Genomic DNA, 24,518 nt, shown 5'->3' with positions numbered 1-24,518 from the left:
TTTCTGCTTCTTGGCACTGTTATAAGCTCCAAACGGACTATCTTGGGAGGGAGCTGAGCGGGGGCAGGGGGAGCTCTTCCTCATTTTGTAAAATTTGATCAGGGATCTTGGCTTTCTCTGCCTCCTGCCAAGTCAGTCATCAGGACCCTTGGGTTTTTTTGTTTATTTGTTTGTTTTGTTTTTTCATCTCTGCTGTTTCCTTTCAAAGGAACATATTTTGGTTCCGTCATATTACATCTGTTTGATCATATCTGGAGTATGGTGGCAAAAGGGGAGTTGTTACCCAATTGCTGAATGGCTGAAATCCATGCGGTGTTGAGAAGCCAACTTGTTCCTGGTCTGCTTGCATTTATACCATCAAGAGACTCTCCCTGAGCACTTCATGTCTCTTGGGAGCCTCTTCCTTTCTGCATGGCTCCTTTCCTGCACCCCCAAGTGGAGCTGGTTGGTGCTTTTCCTTACAGAAGGGTACAGAGCTTGCAGGCAGTGCCTGCAACTAGATCACATCACAGAGCTTGCAGTCTAATATCACGCCCTGAAGAATTTTTACAGCCAATATTTAACAAGTCAGCCTGAAAATACAGCTGGACCCTATAATTGTTAATTTATTCAGACGAAGTGAAGCTTTTGGCTAGGTGCCCCTGTTGAGGCCTTGGGGTATACAACTGCAGAATACTGATGATTCTTCCAAGTTTGGACATGGGACTCAAACTGAGCTCTACAGTATAGCCCCTGTCTATACTAGCAAGGATCCTCAGCCAAACCCTGGAAGGTTGTAGGTCTGGCTTCCGCTGGACCCAGCTGGGGAACTGTCTCCTCTGGAGAACTGGGGGTGGGGAGAGGGTATTGTAGGAAGCTGAGCCTTCGGCTTTGACTAGCTACCCTGTGTTTTAATCTAGCATCAGAAGGTAATGAAATTAACTTTTTTACCCACACACTTTTTCCTTACCTCATGCCTCTACTCTCTCCATCGGGGCCTTAACTATCTTGGAAACACAATGCATGGAACCTGGTAGATGGGAATGAAGGCTGCCATAAGTTTGTACTAGCGAAGCCTTTAATTCCTGGCAAATATGTTTTTCTTGTACTACCCCTCCCACTAACACCATCTCTGACTAAAGCCACACATTTTCCTGAGGGAAGGCAAGTCGTTGAATGTGAAAGATGATAAAATTATACTCAATTGGCACATCCAATTTGGTGTCAATTATGAGTGAGTTACTCTGGATTCGGATAATAAAATTTAAATAAATTTGTGTTAAAATGCTAGAAATTACTTCATTCAAACTCAACTCCCTTTTAGAAGCCTATGTTGTGGAACCTAAGAGAACTTCCCTTCGATTCATTGTGAAAGGAATATGTATATGCTTTAGTGTAAATGAAGTCTAATCTCTGAATCTGTAAAATAAACATTTGAATTAATATTCCATTTTAAAAAAATAGTCCTGCCCCTTGATACCAAGGAGGCAGAACGGAAGGAGAAGTTGCAGGGTTCAGAGCCCGGACGTCTGTGTTTTACTGTCTACTGTCACACTGACTTCCCCAATTTCAGTAATTCATATTCTTGTACCCAGTTCCCTCAACTCAAAATTAAGCATGCTAATTTAGTAAGGTGACCTTTTCTGGAACCTACTGCTCTTCGTGAACACACCATATGCGTCCACGGCCAAATGGGCAGCATTCATAATGATAGAGTTGAATCAGGAAATACCCATCTTCAATATTAAGAAAATTCAAGATAGAGTATCTTGCTACACCAGCCCCTGAATACCATTTTCAAAATATTTCTCACTGTAGAAACAAAAACATCCCAAGTTTGAAGGCCTTAGTTGGGTAAAAAAATGTTCATAATGAAAGACTGCTCTGCTTCAAAGCTCAAAGCAGGTAGGTTTTGAGAGCAGAAATCATTCCTGAATAGGTATGAGGTTGAATTTTGGTTTTTTGTTAGTGATGACAGTTTAACTGGGCCATTAATACACTTGGGAAGAGGCAGGAGAGAAAGTGCCCCACGTATTAGAACAAGATGTAGAGAATAAGCGTCTCAAGAAGAGGGGCGCAAACATTGGAGAAACCTGGATTTTAGTGGTCTCACTAATTCCTAATCAACTATGAAAGGAAGCAGGAGACGAGCCATTCCCCCGCAGAGATCAGATACCCAGACACAAGCCGTTAGTTACCTGGGAAGGTTTTTTGTTTTGTTGTTTTGTTTTGTTTGCCTCACGGTGTCTTCTTTCTCTCCCTTCCTCTTTTGAAGACTCTGTTCTAACTTCTGGCAAAGTTTAGTGAGTGACACATGGCAGGAAGCACTTTTATTTGAAACAGCTCTTCCAGGAGAACCAATCTTTCCTCCATTTTTACATATAAAATTCTAAAACTATCTTGGCATCCACCAAATTTTTTCGTCCTTTTATATCGCTGTGACAGCCTTGGCAGCATTTGAAAGGAAGGGAACTTTGAAATGGTTTCTTCAGGATACAAGCATGTTGAGGCCTAAGGCACATGCGTGATAGCTGGTTTCCATAAGATCCAGACAGGAGCCAGCTGCCAAATGAAAAGCTTGAATCAATGAAGCAGGGGACCCCATGGATTATCTTAATTAACGACTTAATAATCAGCGTGGTTTGTATATATGAATGTATTCACTCAACAAATAAGTCGTGGTCGTGAAGGCTCTGTTCTAGCTATCTGAAATACGTCAGTGTATGTAGGATAATGGCGCATTTTTTCATGAGTAGGTACTTATGGACTGTATTACCTTTCTAATGAGGAAAAGCTGGGAGAGAAAGGGCTTCAAAACGTAATCTGCATTTGAAATCAAGCATCCTCTTCAAGCTTGTCTCCTGACAGTCCTTTCTCCCGCTTCCTTCAGGTGGTGTACCAATTACACCCCCTCAGGCAGGACCATGGAACCCAACATCTTTAGTGTTCAATCAGTCCACTTCAATGGTCCCAGGAGCCATGCTGGGTGGCCAGCCTTCAGCATTCAGTCAACCAATCGTTTTCACCACAAGCCCAGCTGTTCCAGGTTGGAACCAGCCTTCATCCTTTGCAGCCTCAACTTCCCCTCCAGCCCCTGTTGTTTGGGGCCCCTCAGCCTCTGTGTCACCCAATTCTTGGTCATCAACAAGCCCTTTAGGGAATCCTTTTCAGAGCAATATTTTTCCAGCTCCTGCTGTGTCTGCCCAGCCCCCTTCTATGCTCTCCTCTCTCCTGGTCACTCCTCCTCAACCACCTCCCAGAACTGGCCCTCCAAAGGACATCTCCACCGATGCCTTCGTTGCCTTGGACCCACTTGGGGATAAAGAAGTCAAGGAAGTGAAAGAAATGTTTAAGGACTTACAACTGCGGCAGCCACCTGTTGTGCCCGCAAGGAAAGGAGACCAGACTTCCTCTGGGACTTCAAGTGCCTTCTCCAGTTATTTCAACAACAAAGTTGGTATTCCTCAAGAGAATGCAGACCATGATGACTTTGATGCTAATCAGCTATTGAAAAAGATCAATGGTAAGCTACCCCCTTCTCTGTCTACTACACCAACAAGTATTTCCACTACAGAGTCCCTCAGAAGAACCCTGTCCCACCCACCAATAGCCTTACTCTTGCTTTCTTTTTTTTTTTTTTGGTAATCAGTGGTTATGGAAACAAACCATACAAACCATTTACCTTTAGGAGCTATTTCTTAGCTGTTTCTACGGGCTGGCCAATGCTGCCCTCTTGTGACAGTTCTTAAAAGGGCTGCCAAGAGCTGTTGAAATTTAATGGGTCATGGCCCCTGGAGGGCCATGTAGTCAAGGCTCAACCACACTCCATGGCCTGGAGTAAGGGAATTCTGAATCTCTTCCACTTTAGGTAAATATACATGGCTTCTTCTTCTGAGAAGGGATGAATTTGCCTGTAATAATTGGGAATCCTAGTATTCAGTGGTGACTTTTATTCCACTGATATAAATTTCAAAAGTATGGAACTTATAGTCTAAGATAAGCCTGACTGGGGACTTCTGCCTATATTTGGGGAAAGCTTGTCTACTGATTACTCGGGTTTTTCACCTTCTAGAACCACCAAAGCCAGCTCCCAGACAAGGTGCCCTACCAGTTACCAAATCTTCTGACAATGCATTTGAGAATCCTTTCTCTAAAAATTCTTTCAGCTCATCACAAGCCTCTGTAAGTATCAACTGCTGAAAGCTGTTGCTCCAAAGTATATGCCACATAGAGATACCACCTCCTGAATTACCCTTGCTTGTATGTATGAAAATTCTTTGACACTAAAGGACGCCTGAATGAGATTTATTACTGAGAACCATCACAGCGAGAACATTAACTCAAACTGAGGAAAGATTATTTTTGCAGAGATTACTACCCTGAACTTGAGAAATGAATATCATATAGAATAAGTCCTTTGTATCTCATTTAACCTGGCTCATGATAGCATTTGGAGAGAAAATTAAGCTGAAATACCATCTTAAAAAAACGTTCAAAGATTTAAGTTCCTGATTTCCCACCCGTACTTCTTTAGCAGCTCATATGAATAATACTTCCTATTTTGGGGAGGCAAACGTAATTTACCTGGACTTTGGTTTTGATGTAAATAATAAGTATACATCAATAGTTGCAAGCAGGCGAACACAAATCATTGTAGACCTGTCTATGACGTAAGTGATTTTTAAAGGAATCTGAGAAGTCTTAATTAGAGGTTTTTTCCTATAACTGTAATTATACTTATGGACTGGTTGGTTTTATCTCCATAGATGGCTTCTCCTCAACCTGCACCCCCCGATGTATATAGAGATCCTTTTGGAAGTCCTTTTGCCTAACTTCTGTAAGTAGCAGATCCTATTAAGCTTAGGTTTGACGAGAAAGGGTGGCACAGGGGGTGAGGGTAAAATTTTAATTTTAGAATTGGGAAGAGGTTAAACTTTGTAATTTAGAAGTAGTAGACATGAAAATCTATACTTAGCAATTTGATGACTAGGCTGAGCATTTAAGAATAGAATTCTTATACATATCAAAAACAGAAATTATGCATAGATATATGGATTTATATCATATCCCATGTTTTTAATATTTCAGTTCTGTATGGAAAACACAATATAGCACATAACAGCTTTCTACTTTTTTTCACCTTCATATTTAAGTGAGTGCAAAGCATCCTAGCAATTATTTGTTTTCCTATCGGAAAACCTGAAGCCACCAAACAGTTTAGCTAAACACATGATGATCGCAATGCTCCTGCCTCCCAAATCAGTGTTTATTTCTTTGGGAGGGCCTTCAAAGTTAGTGTGAAATAGTCTGATGGTATTAAATCAAAAGTGATGACAGCTGCCAATATCTCTGTCAAAGGCAGTGTAAGTGCAGATGGGTCCACAGGTTGATTCTTCTCACAAGGGGATTTTGTCCTAGGTAAGTTACTAGCTGTAACCCCTTGAGATTGAGACCGGGCAGGCTCAGAGTGACCCTTTCTTTCTCAACAGTGAATGCAGGCAACTTTGTGTGATCTTAAAAGATTGAGGTTAGTCTGCATTTTAGAAGAGGTAGGGCATAGCTGGTAGGGGAGAACAAGAGAAAGAGTGAAAAGAACCCAAATCCATTATTTCAGTCTTGCCCCATTCAAGTGGACTACTAGCCTATGCCTTCATCCATCCAGTATTTAATTGTTTTAAGTAGATACATATCTTCAATCTGACATCAGCGATAACATTGAGTTTATTTTTAATTTGGACCCTTCCTTCTCAGTCCATTTCTACAGTTACAGTGTTTCTTAAAGTGCTTTTCCATAAAATCTGCTTCAGAGAACTGAACCCTAGCCCTGAAATACCCCTTCCAGTACTGAGGAAAAAAGCTTGATTTTTAACAAGCATCCAGGTGATTTCTAATGCTAATAAAGCAGTGTAATATATTGAAGGGCTAGACGTCTTAGCAGAGACTCATTCTCACCCTCCTCTCCAGGGGAAGCATTGAACAAATAGAAAGCAATAAACTACACTAGGAGCCTGGGAGGATTGTTTGCACTAAATTGAACTGACCAGAGCTCTCTTTAGAGGCCTTTTCTTCTCTAGGTCATGAAGGAAGTATAACTTTGATCAACCTGCTAAACTTACAGACTGTGAAGAGAACTATTGTGATAGAAAATAGCCTAAATTATTGATCACTTGTGTTAATCACTTTATCACAGGTTCTACACTTATTCTCTTATTTAATGCTCTTGCATCAGCCTAAGGAGATACTATTACTGACATTTCAATGATGACTTGATATTTAATACATTGATATTCAACTGAAAATTTCTAACCACGGATTTTTTTCTTCTCCGTGCTTATCTAGGTACTTGGCATACGGACTATCCAGAGGAACAAAAAAGGTTGGCCCTTAGTAGTCAAGGACAAAGCTAATAGCCAGACAAGTCCTGATCTCTGCCCTTGTTCCAGCTTTGACATATTATCTGTTGCCTTATCTCTTGTTGCCTTTCCCACCTGTAAAATGCCTTTCAATTTATGTTTAGGTTAAAGCTAAACTGAATCTACGGCTTTAAATAAATTAAGAACCTAAACTCTCTAGCTTAAATGTAAATGAAGTAGTTTCCCTACTTGAACCCTTGCCTGTTGTGTTCCTAGAACCTTCTAGAACATTCTACCATATACCGTCTGTTTGGAAGACACAGCCACCACAACCCCTTAGATCATACTGTTTTGAATAAATTTCAAAGTCCTTACTGTTCAAAGTTGTTTGGGGGTTCTATTTTAGAGCAGAAAATCCAAAAATTGTAGTAGAACAAGGCACCTTCTTAAATCTTGCTTTAGACCATCACTTACAGAGAATTTTTAAAGTAAAATTGAAGTGAGTCCAACTTCTCCTTAGGCATTTTGGAATCTGACACTCCTAAGAACCTTTTTAAAGATATAACTTCTCTTCTTTCTGAAGATCGTATTTCTCTCAAGAGTGAGATTGTCCTTTTTCCAATCTCCTGCTAGTCAGTGCAAATGAGGGAAAAGCATTATTTGTCTTTCCTCTCCTTTTCCCTCTGATTGTCTTTTCAGTCAGTTTTACTCCCAGGTTCATATATCACCTCCCTTTTACAAGGAACAAAGTTTTATGGGGCAAAATATCTAATGATTCACAGATCTGAACCCTGTCATCTTTTCAGTAATCATTAATCCCAGTAACCAGAATTGTAAATGGGCACAACCTTTATCCTTTCTGTGGAATAGGGGGCCATCCTCCCGAAGTTCCAGAAGAGCAGTTAATGTTGAAGAAAAACTGAATTCAACTCAGCAGTGAACTCAACTCAGACTGTATTCTGAAGAGCAACACATTACAAAGTTAAATGTGATTGTGCCAAACACATTAGGTGCTTATTTGGGGTCATGCTAGACCTTTATCAAGTAACTGGAAAACTTTCTTGAAGCCACAATCTCATAGTTAGTAGGAAGATAAATAAGAAAGAAAAACGGAAAAAAAAAAAACTGTAGAACAATTATTTGCTCTTACCATTGAAAATCTAATGTCTGCAATGACTTTTTTCCTCATAACCTTGGAAACTTTCCCAGTTTATTTTTAGTCCTATTGTTAGCACAGTTCTGAAGGATTTGTTCTTGCCAAAATGAGTTTTGTTTGTTTATGTTGGGTTTTCAATGTTGTCTCTTGACCCCCCTAATGCTCAGGTTCTTGTGGGTGTTAATCAACCACATATAATGTAACCTTTAGGTAGAGGATGAAGATGACTGCTCAGGATCTAAATAAGATGGTGGCCTCATGAACCTCTATTGATTAGCCCCAAGTAGTCCAAGCTAAAGTCCTGTGGTTTTATATTTAATGGTAATAGCTGATCATGTTTGGCATAATTTTCCATCTGGCTTCCTACTCAGTCATTATAAGCACAGACTTGAATTTCTATTTTATATGTCCAAATACCTAAATGTGCTAAACTGGAGGCAATTATTTCTAGGTAGTTGAACTTTTGAAACTAGAAACATTTTTGAAAGTGATGATCAACCACACAATTGTTTTATACATACTTGTTTTCTTGTGCACTTTTCTGTATGCAAATAAAGCTATAAATTTACTCATTTCAATAAACTGGAATGGCAGAATCTCATGTGTAACCATCAGTTTATTCTAATATTGGACCCCTGCTTTTTGTGGATGTATTAGGGTCAAAGTATAAAATATACCTGTCTAAGGGGAGTAAATGTTAGTTATCATACGCTCTGGATAGTCACAAAGATGAAATAGTAGCACGAGTAAATTATTGTCTGACATCTTTCAATGCCTTACTCTCTTCTCTCAGACCTACGTGTCCTCCCTTCCTGGGAGTCTAATGGGAGTCCAGTGGATAAGACCTGTACCAGAATAACCTCCACTGACGTCAAGTACAAAAAACACTCAATAGTGAACTCTTGACTCACACCTTTTACCCTTTGCCTCCTCTTGTTCTTGTTTGACCTCACTAAGACACAACTGTGGACTGGTACAGGCTGGTGCAAGACATTCAGGAAAGCTTCTGTATGAGGTTGGCAGGCCGGTGATCGGACATCTTTAGCACTATGCTATCCTTAAACACTCTTCCCTCGTATAAAAGGCTCTCATTCTTTTCAAGAAGACCAAGATCTGTAAAGAAGATGACCCCAAGGTCGGCCTTGTTTGGGTATGGAAGTCTTGGTGTTAAACTTGACTTCTCTAGGAATAACACAAACTTGAGGTGTGGGGAATGTCATTTACTATTATGGGATGTTCAGTATCACTGCCTTACTTTTCCCTTTAACTGAAACATTTAGTTTCTTTCTGACAACAATGAGTAGAATATAGCGAAACAGACTCCACGCAAAAGCAGCTTCCAGAAAGCCACAGATGGAGAAGGCTGCTGCTAAGAACATGTTGCACAAATTATCTAGCTTATCCAGAAGCTCTGCATTGTGTCTAACCCACTGAGTCTATGTGCTGTTTCCATGTGGCTAATCTGTAAGATCTTGCCAGAGGTTAACCCTTGCCCATGTGTACCAGGGGAGGACATCACTTCAGCGCAGTAGGAACTACTGTTGACCAAGCAGAGGAAAATGCTTCCTGAAGAGTCCCAGCAAAGTGGAAACAGACCTCTTGTTCATCGTCTCTTGACTAACAGGTGCTACACACACCTGTATGCCAGAAGTTCAGCTTTTATGATAACCCTACTCTACATGGAAGAGGGTTTCATTTAGGTATCAGATCTAAACTAAAAGCTGAACCTTAACAGCCAGCATGCCCCCCAAATTTCTCATATAAAGGCAATTACAAAGAGAGAAAGTATTGATTTTCTCAAGATAATTTTGCATTTGGAAAGTGCTTTACCATTTACACAACGTAACTTCATTCTATTGATACTGTAACCCTGTGAGGTGAGAACGTTTTCTGTTCCATCTTCTCCGAGAATGGCAGTCGTGCTTTAAAATGGCTGCAATCTGCTCCAATTCTTGAGTGAATGGTTTCCATGGTATTTCATTGTAAAACTGTCCATTGTACTAGGGAGATCTTTTCAGTCAGTGATTTCAAACTCCTTCATCAAAGTGTTATCTGTGGTGTCTAGGGAGAGCCAAACACAGCACAATTCGGCGTCTTTCCTGTGCTGAAAGCAGGGAGGGAAAAGCACGGAGGACATAGCTAACTCAGGAGTTTGACCCTGCAATGAGCTGATGTGAGGACGCTGACCCATATTCCCGGAACAGGTTCTCAATACTGAAAGATAGCAGCTCCCCAAAAGTCCCTGGCAAATATTTAAGCTATCATTGAAGAGGATTGCTAAATAATAAAATGCCTAATTCCTGCTGGGAAATGTTTTAACTAACTCCTTTCTAGTAAAAATAGCTAAGACTCATGTCCTAAGTTGGTATGCCAAACATGGACACACACAAGTCTGTGTACCAGAAGCAGCCCTGTTAACATGTCCTAATTACAGCAATGCTGATAGACAAGGGCCAGCCGTGTGTCATCTCACCCAGTGAGGCACTGAGCTGCTCATTTGCCCTTGCCTCTAAGGAATCGTATGCTTAATTACTAAACCTCTACAGTGTGCCGAAATCACATGAGTGCCTGTCTCCAGGGAGAGGACATTATAGGACAAACCTGGCAAAGAAACCAGGTTTCTGTGGAGCTGAAAGATGAAGCGGTTGTTGAGGAGGAGAAAAAAAAAACACACCCTGACTGAAAGTTTTCATGACATGTTTTTATCATGATGTTAGTCATGAAGTTTTCTGTCAATCTTCTTTTCATTTCATCTATCATTTCAGTCACTATGACCTTACCTTAATTGTCAGAAAGGGGAAGTATTGCCATTCTCTAAGTTACATGGTGACCTGGCAGGGCTGAGGCTGAGTTGCGGATGTTTCTGGGCTGTGTCTGAAGCTGCCTCCACCCAGTTCCTACTTATACCGATTGATCTTCACAGAACCTTCTGTTTGGGGACACTGAGAAGAGTGTTGGAATATAGGAGCTAACGAAGAGGGAGGAGGAGGAGAATGGAAGGGTTGGTATGCCATTTGCCTCCCTGCCTCCCTCACTGAGAGCCTGGTTTAGAGCCTTGATGGTGGAAATGATGGGACTAGAGGCAGGAGGAGTTGTTTTCTTTGGATGAAGGACCCTGGGCACAGGCTGGCGATTCATAGCCCACACGTCCATTAGTAACATGTGAACTATCATAATGGAAAGGCTCATGGTGACTAAAATCAGTAGGAGGGTATTTTTCTCACATAAAATAAACCTAGATTCATGGCTGTTGGTGTTGGCTCACCAGCCCAACAAGGCCCTCAAGGACACACTCTTTCTTAGCTTTTCACTCCACCTTTTGTAACTTCTTGGGTATAATCAATAGGTGGTAATAACTCTGTATAATGCTAGGTGGGTACTGTTGAATAACTATGATGTACACCTGAAACGTATGTAATATTGAACGTTAGCTATATTTTAATAAAAACTATTAAAAAAACAAAAGATGAAGAAAGCCACCACCACTGATCAGTTTTTTAAACCCTGAAGAACTGAGGAGGAGAAAAGTTAAAAACCCTGGGTAAAATAAACTGTGCATCATCAATACATAGTTTTGATCAAGTTCATTAAGAGCATCATACCATTGGATGTCAGATTTTGATGAAACTATAGAACAATATTCCTGTTACAAAATGGAGTTGTATGGACAGCCTTTCTTATTGACTGTAGAACATACATCTAACCTGACTATAAGCAAATGTCGGATGGTTTGCTGTTTATAATGTGGAAGAAACTGGGAGAATATTACTCACAACCGATCTTTCATTGTGAGCATTCTGAGGCTTGATTAAAAACACTAAAACATACTAACGGGCAAAACCTGAATTAGGGTGGACTAACTGTGAGGTTACATTGGTGTATCGCATTTATAACAACTAGGAAAATTCAGACTTCAAAGGGATACTTAATCCATCCTGAAAATGAGATCTGGAAAGGTTAAAGGGGAGTTAACTTGCCTAATTAAAAATGAATGAAAACATGTTTTTCATTCATTTTTGTGACAAGCATATTGATTACAGAAAATGTAAGAAAAGTGCTTGAAGAGAGTAAAAACTTGATGAATGGAGGATATATCACCATAATGGACATGGTGCCAGTTTTTGGAGGCAATGGAGTGGATAAGTGGTTAATTTGAGGTTAAGTGCAAGGACACTAGAGCCTGGGTTGGGATTTTGCTTTAGCCACTTAGTAGCTATGTGACTTTGGGTGATTCTTACGTTTTTTGTGCCTCAGTGTGCTCTTCTATAAAATGGTGGTGGTAGTCACAGCCCACCTCATAGAGTTGATATGAAAATTAAATTGTTTATTGTAACATACTCAGGATAATATTTGTAGGTGGTAAATGCTGGGTAGGTGTTTGTTGTTATTATTCAATGACTTCTGTGAACCATCCCTGAATCCACTATTGTTTTTCAACTCTGGCAGTGTTGTGCTTGCCATGAAGTAGAGTGGAGAATTACAAAGCACCTTAGGGAACAAGATCTCAAGCTTTTACAGTCCTCCTTTCAATATCCTTCCTGAAATGGCACATCCCTTTGAGTTCAAATGAGGTTTTGTCAACATTAAAGCCTACTATTCAGTGGCTTTTAGTTCCCTGCCTCCATCTGATTTATGTTGTCTCCAGTAATCCTCATGATACAACCACCCAGCAACCAGTCCTCTGTGCTCTTTAGTTTCCACTTTCTAGTCACGGTACCTCACCATGGGCTTTGCTGTCTGTGCTCTCCATATCTGGGCTTCTCTTCTGCCCTGAGAGTGCTATGGAGTCAAAGACTGCTGTGATCTGCATTTGATAGCTGACCAACTTTGGGTGAAACTAGCACCTGGGCATGTGGGAGTCACACTGACTAACCCCTCACCCATTTCCAAGGCCCTCTGGCCAGGGCTGTCTTCACGGGTGTGAAAGCTGCACAATGCACAGGGCTCAGCACTCAGACAGACCCCCATTCTTGGTTTAATGCTCTATTGTTGCCATCTCGAAATTCTTAATTTTATGTGTTGAACTTCTGTTTTGAAAGCAAAGTCTGATGGGAAAATGAGGCATACACACCAGCAGAGGAAACATGCATGGTGTCCCTCTTTCCATGCCACCCCATTTGCACATAGTGTTTATGTTGCCCCATGATCAGGGAATTCAGGTGGACCCATGATATGTGGGACTTCAGTAAGTCAAAGAAAAAGGTAAGTATATTATGTCTATGACTAAGTGACAGCCCAGAGAAGTCACCCGTGCTGAGCTTGGAAGTCCCTCAAGAGGCCAAGTTGTGAACCAAGGCCAGCTGCCACTAGTGCCAGGCTTAGGGCTGCTCAGCTGGAGGTACAGGACATGCTCAAGCCACATGCTGCTTGTCTGGGTTCTGCAAACCTTTGAGAGAACCTAGGAAAGTCTGCAGCATGAGCCAAGGCAGGCAGCTTGTACAAAAAAGCCACTGGAAGTGGCTTAGGTGTGCCTGAAAGTTGGGGAGGGCGGGGTCTCGAATCACCCGGGTGTGGCAAATGAATGTCGTTAGCCAGCTTAATGGAGACTCAGATGTTGCGACCACCTGTGTCTGCACACAGGGAAGGGGGAGGGCTCAACAAAGAAACAATGGCTTCCACCAGCTCCTCTGTCCAGGAGAAAGCTGCCCCTCCAGCTCCCATCCTAAAGCCGACAACTCAGTTCCCCACCGTATGTTCCTGCCCCCTCTCCAGCTGCTGCCCCACTGCTGGAGCTCAGAGCCAGTGATCCTAATGGTGAGTACGTCTGTATGTGGGCCCTTAAAGAGAGCAACTGGGAGAGCAGCCACCTTCCATCTCACTCAGTCACAATCTCCGCTGGTTTTCACAACCAGAAACTGTTATAGAAGTATCGGTTCTTCTTGCCGACGCAGTGAAGAATCAAAAGTCAGCAAGCTAATTAGTATGCATGCAGGGTTTATTAGTAATACTTTCTCAGGGAAGGTAAGGGCCCTAGCCGAGGTGGGAGGCGGCAAGAGAGAGGGCTCTAGAATCCTTGTCCCAAGGACTTATATAATAGTTTGCTGGGTAGGGTGAGGGAGTTACATATTGATTTGGCAGGGGAAAAGTGGTACATGCTCTTCCATAGGAGGGTGTGACCTCCTAAACTGGGTGGAGGTCTGGTGACTTAGATGCTTATCTTGCTCCAGACTACCTCTTGTCATCTGGTGTAAAAACAGATACGTGGCTGGAGACAGTTAATCAAAGTTATTTATGAGCTTTTTCTGTAGGCACCATGGACCCCCTCCCACCTCTCCTTCTCCTACATTTTCTAACTTCAAACAAAACTATGGGTTCCAAGACTGGAACCCTGGGCTGGGGTGGGGCTGAGAAGGCTCACTCTGCCGGGGGTGGAGGGGTGGGGGTGACCTCCACATCCGTGATATCCCTCCCAATTTTTAATGGTCACATGCAAGTGTGGGACCAGCCCTTTCCACATCTCTGCCCCTCCTACCAGTCTCGAGGTGGCTTCTACAAGTTCTTAGTTGTAGGGCTTTGGTTCAACAAGATTTTAGGTAATTCTCAATGATGGCTATTCTATAGTTTAATTGTAATTTTGATGTGGTCAGAAGAGAAGGTAAGCACAGTATTTACCTACTGTTTCGTCTTGACTGGAACCCCCACTTTCTTCATCTTTTTATTTGACAAACACAAACCTTTGAACTATAGAGATTGAAAACTAAACAGGTGAACACAGAACAGAGAGACACCTGGCAGCCCACCCACTATACGTGCAAAATCCCAAGACAGAAAAAAACACAAATCAGTAAAAAGCTGGGGGCTGGGCATGGGGAATGAAGGAAATGATACTGGACCAGAAACAGGATTAGGTTCCCGTAACTTATCTCTAATTATTAACCAGCCATATCCCTAGAGAAGAAGGATTAGCAGAACATGTCTGGTACATTAGCAGAAATGTACTTCTTAAACCCCTTTGTCCCTTCCTTACTTCCTCCTTCCCTCCCTCCCTCGCTCACTCCCTCTCTCCCCCTCCCTCCCCCTGCCTTTCTCTCTTTCTCTCTCTCTCTCTCTCTCTCTCTCTCTCTCTCTCTCTCTCTCTCTCTCTCTCTCCAATCTTATCTTCCTCACAGGCCTCTACTCTGCTGGGTGTGGGTGCAACATTTGGTGTTGGTGTAGGTCCTATAACCTCAATTACTGCAGTCATTATCTCTCCCTCTGTAAGTAATTCTACCTCTTCGGGATATGTGCCCAGTGTTCCAAATTTCTTTCCTTCTTCCTGCTCTTCTCCATAATAATATTTAGCATTATGAGGGTGCAAGTATGGAAGCAGTTGTTGAGAAGGGCTTAGATCCTCAGATAGGTCCTTATGCTGTACTCTGGTTCTTCCAGTCTTTACAGCATGTACCTCATCTACCTCAGTCACTACCTTGTTGGAATCTGTAGCTAAAGCTTTTGACTGAAGAATGTAGGCTTTATTTCCCTCCATGCAGTTGGGGGCCTATAGGGCCTGGTGTTTTCCCCTGCTAGCTGGACTCCCTCATCGGCCCTCGTTAACACTGGACTCCTGAGGTCTGACTGTAAGTGCCTTTCCATCCCTGCCCTCAGCATAAGGCCCACGTTGACCTTGATGTAGCAAACCTCCCAGCAAGCCTGTCGGCTACCTTCCCTCTCTCTCCTCAGGTCAGAAGGGAACTTCTCGATAACCTCTGTAAGCACATGATTGCCAAAGAAACATAGGAAGCCAAATTCAGTCCCTCCCTCTCTGCCCGATCACATGGTACAACCACATTTTCTCATTTGGCTTCCCTATACTGGGAAAGTCTGAAAATTGTTCTTCCAGTGTTCTAGATGGCAAGGACAGAGACATCTATCTTTGACTTCAACCTGTGTGTCATGCTACACGCATTCTGGAATTTGGCCTGAAAGAGCTACTCAGAACACACATCTCTCAGCCTTCTTCTCCCACATTCATCTTCTCTCTCTCACAATTTCTCTGAGTCTGAGAGGCAATCTTTTTACGTTCTCTGCATAATAACCTTTGTTGTCCCCACTGCTTTGAGATTCACATGCGATCAATTGCTTTATATTCCATCATCTCCTTTCCTGAGGGCAATAAGCCTCAGGGTTCAGCCTTGAACTTGCAAAGTATCAAGAAAACATAATTTCAAAAGAGAAAATTAAAGAGAGTTTAAGATGGGCAAAACGTCATCCCCTATTAGTTAGGTTTACATGTTGTTAACTGGTAAATCTGTGTATAGTTTTTTCCTCAAATACTAGTTTATTTTTGTCAGAGTCCCAAGTTTCAGAAGCCAAGTATACCTCAACCAAGTGAAATCAACTGATCATCCAGTTACTATGGAATAACTATGAAGTAACCGTTATGAACTTGTATACTGTCGAAATAGTAATAAAATAAAAAGCAAAGATGACTTCCAGGCATAGAAACCAGAGAGACAGAGCAGGTGGTGACTCATTAACAAAAATAAAGAATATATAATAGAAAGAGCTTCCTTGACAGCAACAGGGCAAGAATTATGTGTTTGATTTTAGACGTGGCTAGTTCAACTTAGCATGGACAAATCAAAGTCTACCTAGAGATTTCTTCGAAGTACTTGAAGATTGGGAAGCTGAAAAGTTATACCATAAGCTTTGCGTTTTTTGAAAATTATCACTTCTAGATATCTATACTTTCAATAGAAGAACCCAGAAGATTCTGGTAAAGGAACTTAAACGGAGTACCGTTTAAGATGCCTGGGTCTGAATGGTAGGCTTAATCATAAGAATGGCTAAGAAAAAGAGTTATAGATTGAAAAGTGAAGAAGACAGAGGACAGACCTCTGAGGAATACCAGCATTTGTATGATAGGCAAGGGAGAGGAGCTGGTGAAAAAGAGTAGAAGAACATTAGATGCTGTATCACAAAACTCAAAGGATTAGTGAGTTTCAAAGCATAAGAATGGCCAATAGGATCAAATTCCTCTATAAGACAAAGACAAGGACCAAGATTGTACACCAAATTTAGCAATAAGGAAATCTTCAGTGGAGTAATAGAGTCAAAAGGCAGGCTGCAATAAGTTAAGTATAACCATACAGTAAAGTAAGAAAGTTGATACAGATGCAAACATTTGGCTAACAAAGAGATAAGCAATAAAAGGAAATCAAAAAATTGGATTCCTTAAAGATAAAAGATATTTGAGCATGTTTACCAGCTGATGAGAAAGAACCAATCAATCAAAATGGAGAAATTGAGAATATAAGAGGAAGAACAACTATACAAAAGAATCCTGGAACGCCAAGGTCTAAGCATACAGTATTAGATTTTCCTAAATAAAAGCAGGCTCCTTCTTCCTCTGAGATTTCATTGAGATGCAGGGAAGTTGATATGAAAGGACTCCATGGGAAACCAAAGATTTTTCTGAGTTTCCTGGTGGAGTAAGAGGTGAAGGAGCCACTTGGAGAAGTGAGGAAAGAATCTGACGAAAAGCCAGTGAGAAGATAAACAGAGACAGGTGAGTCCACTAGACTTAGACGAATGGAAAATGAATTGTTAGACCTGACCCCAGGGTAAGAGTTCGTAGATGTCGGTGCAAGGAGTGGAAGAGGTGTGAGGAAGGTGCCCTTGTGAGAGTTCAGTAATGGGCAGGGAAGTCAGATATAGTATAATATAAAAGAAAGAGAGGTCAGCAAGAAGGTGTTCATCTGAAGGGAAATGAAAAAATCAAAGAGCTGGGTGTCTCAATGAAGCCAAAAAACACCTGTACTGTGAGTATGAGAGTGAGGCAGCTGAAAGAATTGGAAATTGTGGTCAGACAGTAGGATATTGATATTTTCAAAGGTAAAGCCATTTTGTGGGTGTGGGTATGAAGCTGGGTAGGGAAGAGGGCTGAATGAAATTAAAATAAATATGGATAGAACTGCTGAAATTAAGAAAGAGTGAGTTGGGGTGGTACTTATAAGAATATAGAAATAACTAAAGTAAAGCTGGCATTTGAGTGGAAAGAGAGATTTAAGGAAGTGTCATTGTCTTCAGTGAATGTAGGCAGTCAAGAGTATTGATAAACAGAAGCGTAGGAGGTAACATAGCCAGACTTTGTGAACTCAAAAGAGAAAGGGATTGTGTTGGATCTTTTGTTAAAATGAAGTGCTTTAATGGGCCCTAAGTAGTTCCATGTGACTGTAAACAGATTTGAGCCACAGGAATCCTCACTACTGTAGAGCAGGGGTATTCAAACTTTTTTCAACGTTTTTCACCAAGGACCATATGCGGTAAAATACACAAACAGCCGGGCCACTCACTCGGGGTGAAGTACGTACTGCCTCACCTGGTTTATTTAAGTAAACTAAATATATTTTTGGAATTTGCTGCGGGCCAATTAACAATGGATTGCAAGCCGCAGTGGGCCCGTGGGCCGCAATTTGGACACCCCTGCTGTAGAGGAATAGCCAGACTTACTTCACCCCCACTGAACTTCACACACAGCTCCAGAACCACTGGATAGAGACATTCTTTCTTCCCCTTTTTGTTATAAAAGCGCTCATCTTAAAGTACTATAATGAAAATGACACAGATCCAACAGTAAAGAGAGCTGGAATCTGATGTTGCTCCTACCCTTGACTGTGTAACTTTGGAAGTGTCACTTTCCCTTGTTAGACATCATTTTCCTCATCTGTATTCATTTGTTCATCTATTAATGCCTGTGACTCACAATATCTACTGAAGCTTAATATGTGCTAGGCACAAGCCTCATTGTTAGAGACATAGCAGTAAGGAAGTCAGACCTAACACCATGGGGCCTGCAATGGACAGTCATCTCTAAATTCTCCCTCTGATTCCAATTATCTCCGGCAAGTGTGTGGGTTGTAAGTAAAAGCACTACAATTTCACTGTAGCATTGTAAGACCCATGCATTTTTAGGGATACAGTTAGAATCAGATATGGAATCAGACAGATCTCAACAGATCTCAACCAACTTGAGATCCCTGGACACTAAGGAAGTCCATGAAATTACTAATAATAAACTTTCATAAAACTGTTCCTATCACTTTTTTTTAAAGAGTTAAATGGAAATTATGCTCAAAACATTTGTATCACCTCAGTAAAAACTGAGCGTTTCTGCCAGATGGTCACACATTCTAATGTACACATGTGCATGTTTCTGCCTTAAAATGGGAAAAAGTACTATTAGTCTACAATAAATAAAATTTAGTACCACAAAATTCCCAAACAAGTTAAAACCAAGGAGAAATTTTAAAAGAAAATGTTTTTAAGGCTCCTCAGTGGTGAAAACTTTGAGACCCCTCAGCATAGTGGAAAACCCTGGAAATAGAGTTGAAAGACATGGTTTGTACAAATCCCACTTCTGTCACTTCTTTATGTGTAGCCGTGGCTATATTTCTCTGAGCGTCATCTGTAAGTCCAGACTAAAAGCTTACCTTTTATGGAGTTGAGAGGATTTAGTGAGAAATTTTGTAGTTCCATGTTGTTTAACATGACATAATAATAATAACAACAGAACTCATGATGCTGGGGAAAGAGCCTGAGATGTAGAGCCAGACACCCCAAGTTCAAATTCTAATTATTCGCAACTTGGAGTGGATGATGTGGGACCAAAACATTTATGCATTCTATTCTTCGGAAACCATTAAGTGTTTTGCAAATAAAAAAGGTTATTTTTCACTTCTTTAATCTAGTGCATCATGTTGTTTCATTTCCTCTAGATACACACTAGAACATAAACCTCATTTCAAAACATGTCAGATATGTGATAGATGTTAAGGACAAAGAAGAGTTAAAAGCACTATGAAAATGTAAAGTAAAGTAGATGTTTACATTTACTTTAGTAAATGTAAAGTAAAGTAGATTATATTATTTATAATTACTCTTATATAATTATTATAATGGTATATTATTATTATATTTTTCTGATCCCATTACTTTGCTGCATTATACTCATCATGAACTACAGGGAGAAAATAAATGTAACTTCTGTGGAGCAATTCAGTCAGCTAAGAAATCCCCACTCTCCTCCATCTCCCCTGTCTCCCCTCCAGTGAGTCTCCAAGCAGAGAGGTGATTTTTCAATCTCCAGTCACACCTAATGATCAAATCAATTATCACAAAATCCAATCAATTACCATTAAGTTTAATTAGCATGAAACATCATCTTACCCTGCTTGCTTTCATGTCCTTCTAATAGGTATCCTGGCAGTGTCCAGAGAGGCCATGTAAAGGTCTTCAGCATTGCTCCATTATACTTGATAGACTTGTACTGTAGCTGGATACAGCCCACTTGTCATTAACTAAGACTCCCAAGTAATGTCCTTTGGGCATAGATTTATTCACCAATGTAATTACAAGTGTTATAATTTATTCATTGATGTAGTCACATATTTGAATCATCTTTGACTTGGCAATTCTGCATGGCCTACATGTCAACCACATAAATTGTCCACACAGCAAGCTCAGGAATCCCTTGAAATTAATCCCATTATGTACCCAAGCTCTCTGCATACATAGGAGAAAGGGCAAGTAAGGGTGGTGAGAGTAGCTAACTTTTACTGTAGGTAGGACCATTACTGGGAAAGGTAAGGCAGTACTGGAAAAACTAGCTCTATACCTGTTATCTCCCCAACCCTACCCCTATTTGATTGATCTTTTATGTGCTAATGTTTGAAAATTGCCTATTTATAATTAATTAGTATTTATGAAGTCTCTCTAAGTCATATGTCAGCACATTGAAAAAAATCAATGATATATCATATCTCATGTCTTTTTTCTCAAAGTGGTCATTCTGAATCTCAGTGGCAACCACATGTTTGAATGACTTGTGAAGCTTTAAAAAATACTGATGCAAGATCCCATCCCAAATTAGTTATTAGAATCAAGTGGGGTTGGGAAGGAATCGATGTTTCTTTCACAGGTCCCCAAGTCGTTCTATTGTGCAACCAATGTCTTAAGAGCAGCTAAGATGTCCACATTCTCAGGTACTTCCAAAACATCTTAACCCTTTCCACAAGTCCTGGAGAATGTGTAAGTGTAAGGGAATGGGGGCTGGGGCAGGATCCTTTATAATGGGTTGGAGCAAATTGTTCCATCTCAGAATCTATCATTGACAGGTGTGTTTCTAGGATAAGGAGACCATCCTCCTACAGGATAATGTCAATGCCTTAAGAGTTTACCTGAATTGTTCAAAATGATCCACTATGCCTATAAAGAAAGCAAAGTCATAAATCCATTTGGCACTTTGCCTTACTCATGTGGAAATAATCCACACAGCCCGTTTTCACATTGGAATATCCCTGTCCGTGCCCCTCTTTCCTGTGAGTGCAGGCCTTTGATTCATTTTGAGCTTATGCCTCTATGGAAATCATCCACAGACTTTTCTCCCCAAATTATACCCTCCCCTCATCCTCCCTCCCAGAGTCTCCCAAGATGAGAACCACAAGGGTTTTTGTTTGTTTTGTTTTTGTTTTAACACAGCACTACTGCTAATCATAGCCAATTTAGCATTCACAGACCCACTGTCCAAATATGCTTATGAGTATGAGAAAACAGTAGGCCAACAATTATGAAATGTCTTTCCTTTGATTGGACTTCGTACCCAGGAAAGGCAATTCAACAAAAATCCTGATAAAAAAAAAAAAAAAAAAACCAATATTTGTTCCGGTGCTCTGGCCATTTGCTAATAAACGCCTCACCAGACCAGCCTGGCGGTTCCACTTGGAGTTGCCTGGCTAGAGCAGATGTCTGCCAGCAGGAGGTTCACCTTTGCAATATGCATGTTAGAAATAATTGTCCTGGCCGCTGGGACCACTCCCAGGTGAGTCGCTCTTCTATTTGTCTACAATTTCACTGTGGGCTTTGATTTTTCAAGGTCTACTTCTTAGCAGCAAAGCAGGTTAAAAAAAAAATGTGTGTGTGAGTCTGTGTGTGTGAGTCTGTGTGTGTGTGTGTGTGTGTGTGTGTGTGTGTGTGTGTGTGTATTTATCCCATATTGAAATACATAGCCCCAAAATTTAAATGGCAAAAAGGGTAAGGAAAGGCCAGGGGTATGTCTTTGAGAGTTTTCTAAGGAAATCTGTTTCCGGGGATTTCTTTTAAACAAGACATTCAAATATTAAGGCTGAGGTAGTCTTTAAGTACTTAGAATTATGAAAGGAAGCTGGTTTTCACTAGAGTATAATAGAGCTGGGTTTATCAGTGTCTAAGTCTGAGGAGTTTAAAATTAAGGAAATCAATCTTTTCCTCATTCGGCCTCAATGTCTAACACTTTATTGATTACATCACCTTTTTGTCCCCACATCAGGCAAAGGTTAATCATTTTTGCTTCTCCTCCTTGACATCACATCCCAAGTTGCACACAGAGGTACACATTTTGTCTTTGGGTTTAGGGTGGTATGTCTTCCATTCAAGAAGAATAACCGTAGTGCAGACCTTGTAGCCATGCTTCCAGCAAAGACACCTTCTCTCCTTTCGCTCTGATCCTAATTGGAAACACGAAACTCACCCAAGCCAATCCAGGAAAGAAATCACCCAGACAATTCTGAACATCCACACTGTACCCAGAATTACTGGAGAACACACAGACCTGTGTGACCCGATACAGCATGATCCGATCAGGTGACATTTTGAAATATTTGGGGCTTTGACAGGACAGCTGGGGGGAAATTTCTGTCTAAACATGGTCCTTCTGCCCAGATATAACTGTGACCTGCGTTCAATTCCCCTTTGATCATTTGACTCTTCCTTGAACCAAATTCTGTTTTGGACTCTGCTGTCCATCTCAAGCACATCTTTGCCTGCCTCTCAGCCAGCCCTTTGCTGATAAATGCAGTGGAGGCTGCCTTTGTGCCTGGGCTCCCCTCAGCACGTGGTGTGCTCCCGGGGCTGCGTCTTCCCGGAGGGGCTCACAGAGGGACTACACAGAACAGCACGGGCTGAGGTCAAGTGCTCCAGCAGGCTCTCCTTGATCCCTGCTCATCCTCTTCCCACATTATCTAAGAAACACTGTTCCATTCAGATAATATTTTCATTTACTGGGCATGGGGAACAAAGGGAATTTGGGAAACCCGCTTCCGAGAGTTGCTTTAGCCCTCCTGTACTTACCCTGACCCTTTCTTAACTTAAAAAAATCATTGAAACAACCCACATTCCAGGATTGTGACTCCCGCTGATCAAACATGAGAGGCTGTGGGGAAGGCTTCAAGTGCTTTGAAGTTTGTACCCCCTGGGTCCTGGTCACACTCAGCTGTTTCGGGGAGGACCAGAGAGCCCCTTTGGTTGGCCTGCCAGCTTAGATATGAGACTTTTTATTTTAGAGGGGAGAGAAACATAAATATGTTTATAGCAATTTCTTTAAGTGTCACTGTGGAAGGAGATGGGGGTGGCTGAAAGGAAATGTAGAGTTTAGGAAAAGTGTTTCATTGGTTTAGTCATCTACTTGTTTATGTTTCACGTCAAAGACTTGAACACATTATGTTACAAATAGAAAGGAACTGGTAATGAGGAAGCATTTTAAATGGAGGAGATATTCAATTGATCAAGATCTCAAAGAGGAGCTGGGATCTAGAGCTTGTGCGGAGGGATGTGTTACCTCGCCATCTTTCTGGAGTATGAGGCTGCACTGTACAAAGGATAGGTTCCAGTTCAGGAAGCGGGGACAGGAAGTTCATAGGCTTCTTGTTTCGTGACTTCTGTTTTGGGTTTTTTATTTTTTCTGTCTTCGAATGAGATAATAATCCAAGTGATGTAGGTGACGTTGGATCTGCTAGCAGTTTCTGAGTGTGGGCCGGGATTGTGTCTCGTGAAGCCAAGAAATGGAAACACGGACCAGGGAGAGGCAAAAAGTTTTGAAAGAGGCAGGAGAAGAGTTTGCAGCTCCCAAGCGGGAGGGGTCCCGAATGGGGGGTGCCCCCTGACTGAGGCAAAAGCTCTTACTTTTATACCTTCCTTTGTATGTTTGGGGAAGGGGAGCTGTTTGAAGAAGGGAACTGGCGCCTTCTAATGAAATTCCCCTACCAGGTTTGTTCTGCTCGCCCATCCTGGAGGAATTAGCAAAGTAACCCACTCTTATCTATCAGATCTGCTCCATTTCTCGGGCCAAAATGAATTTTACGATTAACCTCAAGGCCTTGTTACATTATGTCCTGGAGCGAAGGAGTGATTTCAAAACCTGGAGTTTTAGGATATGGCTGTCTTTGTTGATTCCACCAGGGACCTCCCTGTCTATCTAGGGACATGCTAGCTAACCTGTATCACAAGTTGGTGTTGCAACCAGAAGAGATCCAAATGGTGAACCAAGAGAGAAAGAAAAGTTCAAAGCCAGAAAAGCACTCCTTAGCAGTGGGTCTAAGGGAGGAAAGGAAGGCTATAAGTGCCAAAATGGATGATGTTAAAATACAGAAAGATGAGAAATGAGTTTTAAAGTGGAATGTGAAGCGGTAAGCCTTCCAATTTAGGACATACAGAATGCAGGAGTGAGAAGGCCTGATTTATGATGTACTTGCTTCAGGAATGGCTGAAATTTGCACTAGAACTAGGCAACTCCAGGCTTTGCCAGACTGTCTGGGGGTATAAAGTGAAACAAGGTTTGTTGCTTCAGTGAGTCCATAAACTAGTTGGAAATATAAGGCTAATCGATGTAAGACACCTAGCAGAGCATCTGGCTAATTTTCCTCCCCACCATCATTATTGTGGTTACTTTGAAAGTTAAATTACAATTCAGGACAGGAATTAAACAAAAAGATGAGTTAAAAATAAAAAATAGTATGTGATCTAGTGTTAATGAGAGAGCTAGTAAAAAGGTAAGTAGTATAATTTGGAAAGGGGAAAAGTAGTAAATAAATAAAACTGGTTTGTAAAGACTTTTTGGAACCAGGCACATAGAATGGTCATTATAAGTTGGCATGTTCTATTGTCTCAGTTATGCCCTAGAGGAAGAACCGAGGGATGACAGTCTATCACCCATAGACTGCAGAATGAGCCCCTGGAGCCAGTGGTCGGCATGTGACCCTTGCCTGAAACAAATGGTAAGCATTCAATGCTATTTCCTG

The 24,518-nt window shown here is 41.3% G+C and overlaps 2 protein-coding genes across 5 annotated transcripts in view; both read left to right on the top strand.

The window, feature by feature from the left end:
- DAB2 (DAB adaptor protein 2) overlaps nucleotides 1-8,089 on the top strand; it is a 48,816-nt gene extending 40,727 nt beyond the window's left edge. Inside the window, exons 11-14 of one of the 4 annotated variants that reach the window (XM_033110523.1) lie at nucleotides 2,870-3,502; nucleotides 4,052-4,161; nucleotides 4,746-4,816; nucleotides 6,319-8,089. In XM_033110523.1, coding sequence (XP_032966414.1) covers nucleotides 2,870-3,502; nucleotides 4,052-4,161; nucleotides 4,746-4,811 — 809 coding nt within the window. In that variant the 3' untranslated portion in view covers nucleotides 4,812-4,816; nucleotides 6,319-8,089. The remainder of the gene's footprint in view (nucleotides 1-2,869; nucleotides 3,503-4,051; nucleotides 4,162-4,745; nucleotides 4,817-6,318) is intronic. The other 3 variants (XM_033110520.1, XM_033110522.1, XM_033110519.1) reach the window with 3 other exon arrangements.
- Nucleotides 8,090-21,143: 13,054 nt separating this feature from the next.
- Nucleotides 21,144-24,518, top strand: part of C9 (complement C9) — a 32,172-nt gene continuing 28,797 nt past the window's right edge. The window contains exons 1-2 of the mRNA XM_033111261.1: nucleotides 21,144-21,286; nucleotides 24,389-24,494. Of these exons, the coding sequence (XP_032967152.1) occupies nucleotides 21,210-21,286; nucleotides 24,389-24,494 (183 nt within the window). The 5' untranslated portion in view covers nucleotides 21,144-21,209. The remainder of the gene's footprint in view (nucleotides 21,287-24,388; nucleotides 24,495-24,518) is intronic.

The sequence above is a fragment of the Rhinolophus ferrumequinum genome, chromosome 7 (assembly GCF_004115265.2).
Source record: "Rhinolophus ferrumequinum isolate MPI-CBG mRhiFer1 chromosome 7, mRhiFer1_v1.p, whole genome shotgun sequence".
NCBI classification, from domain to species: domain Eukaryota; kingdom Metazoa; phylum Chordata; class Mammalia; order Chiroptera; family Rhinolophidae; genus Rhinolophus; species Rhinolophus ferrumequinum.
This window is presented reverse-complemented; position numbering and strand designations above follow the sequence as displayed.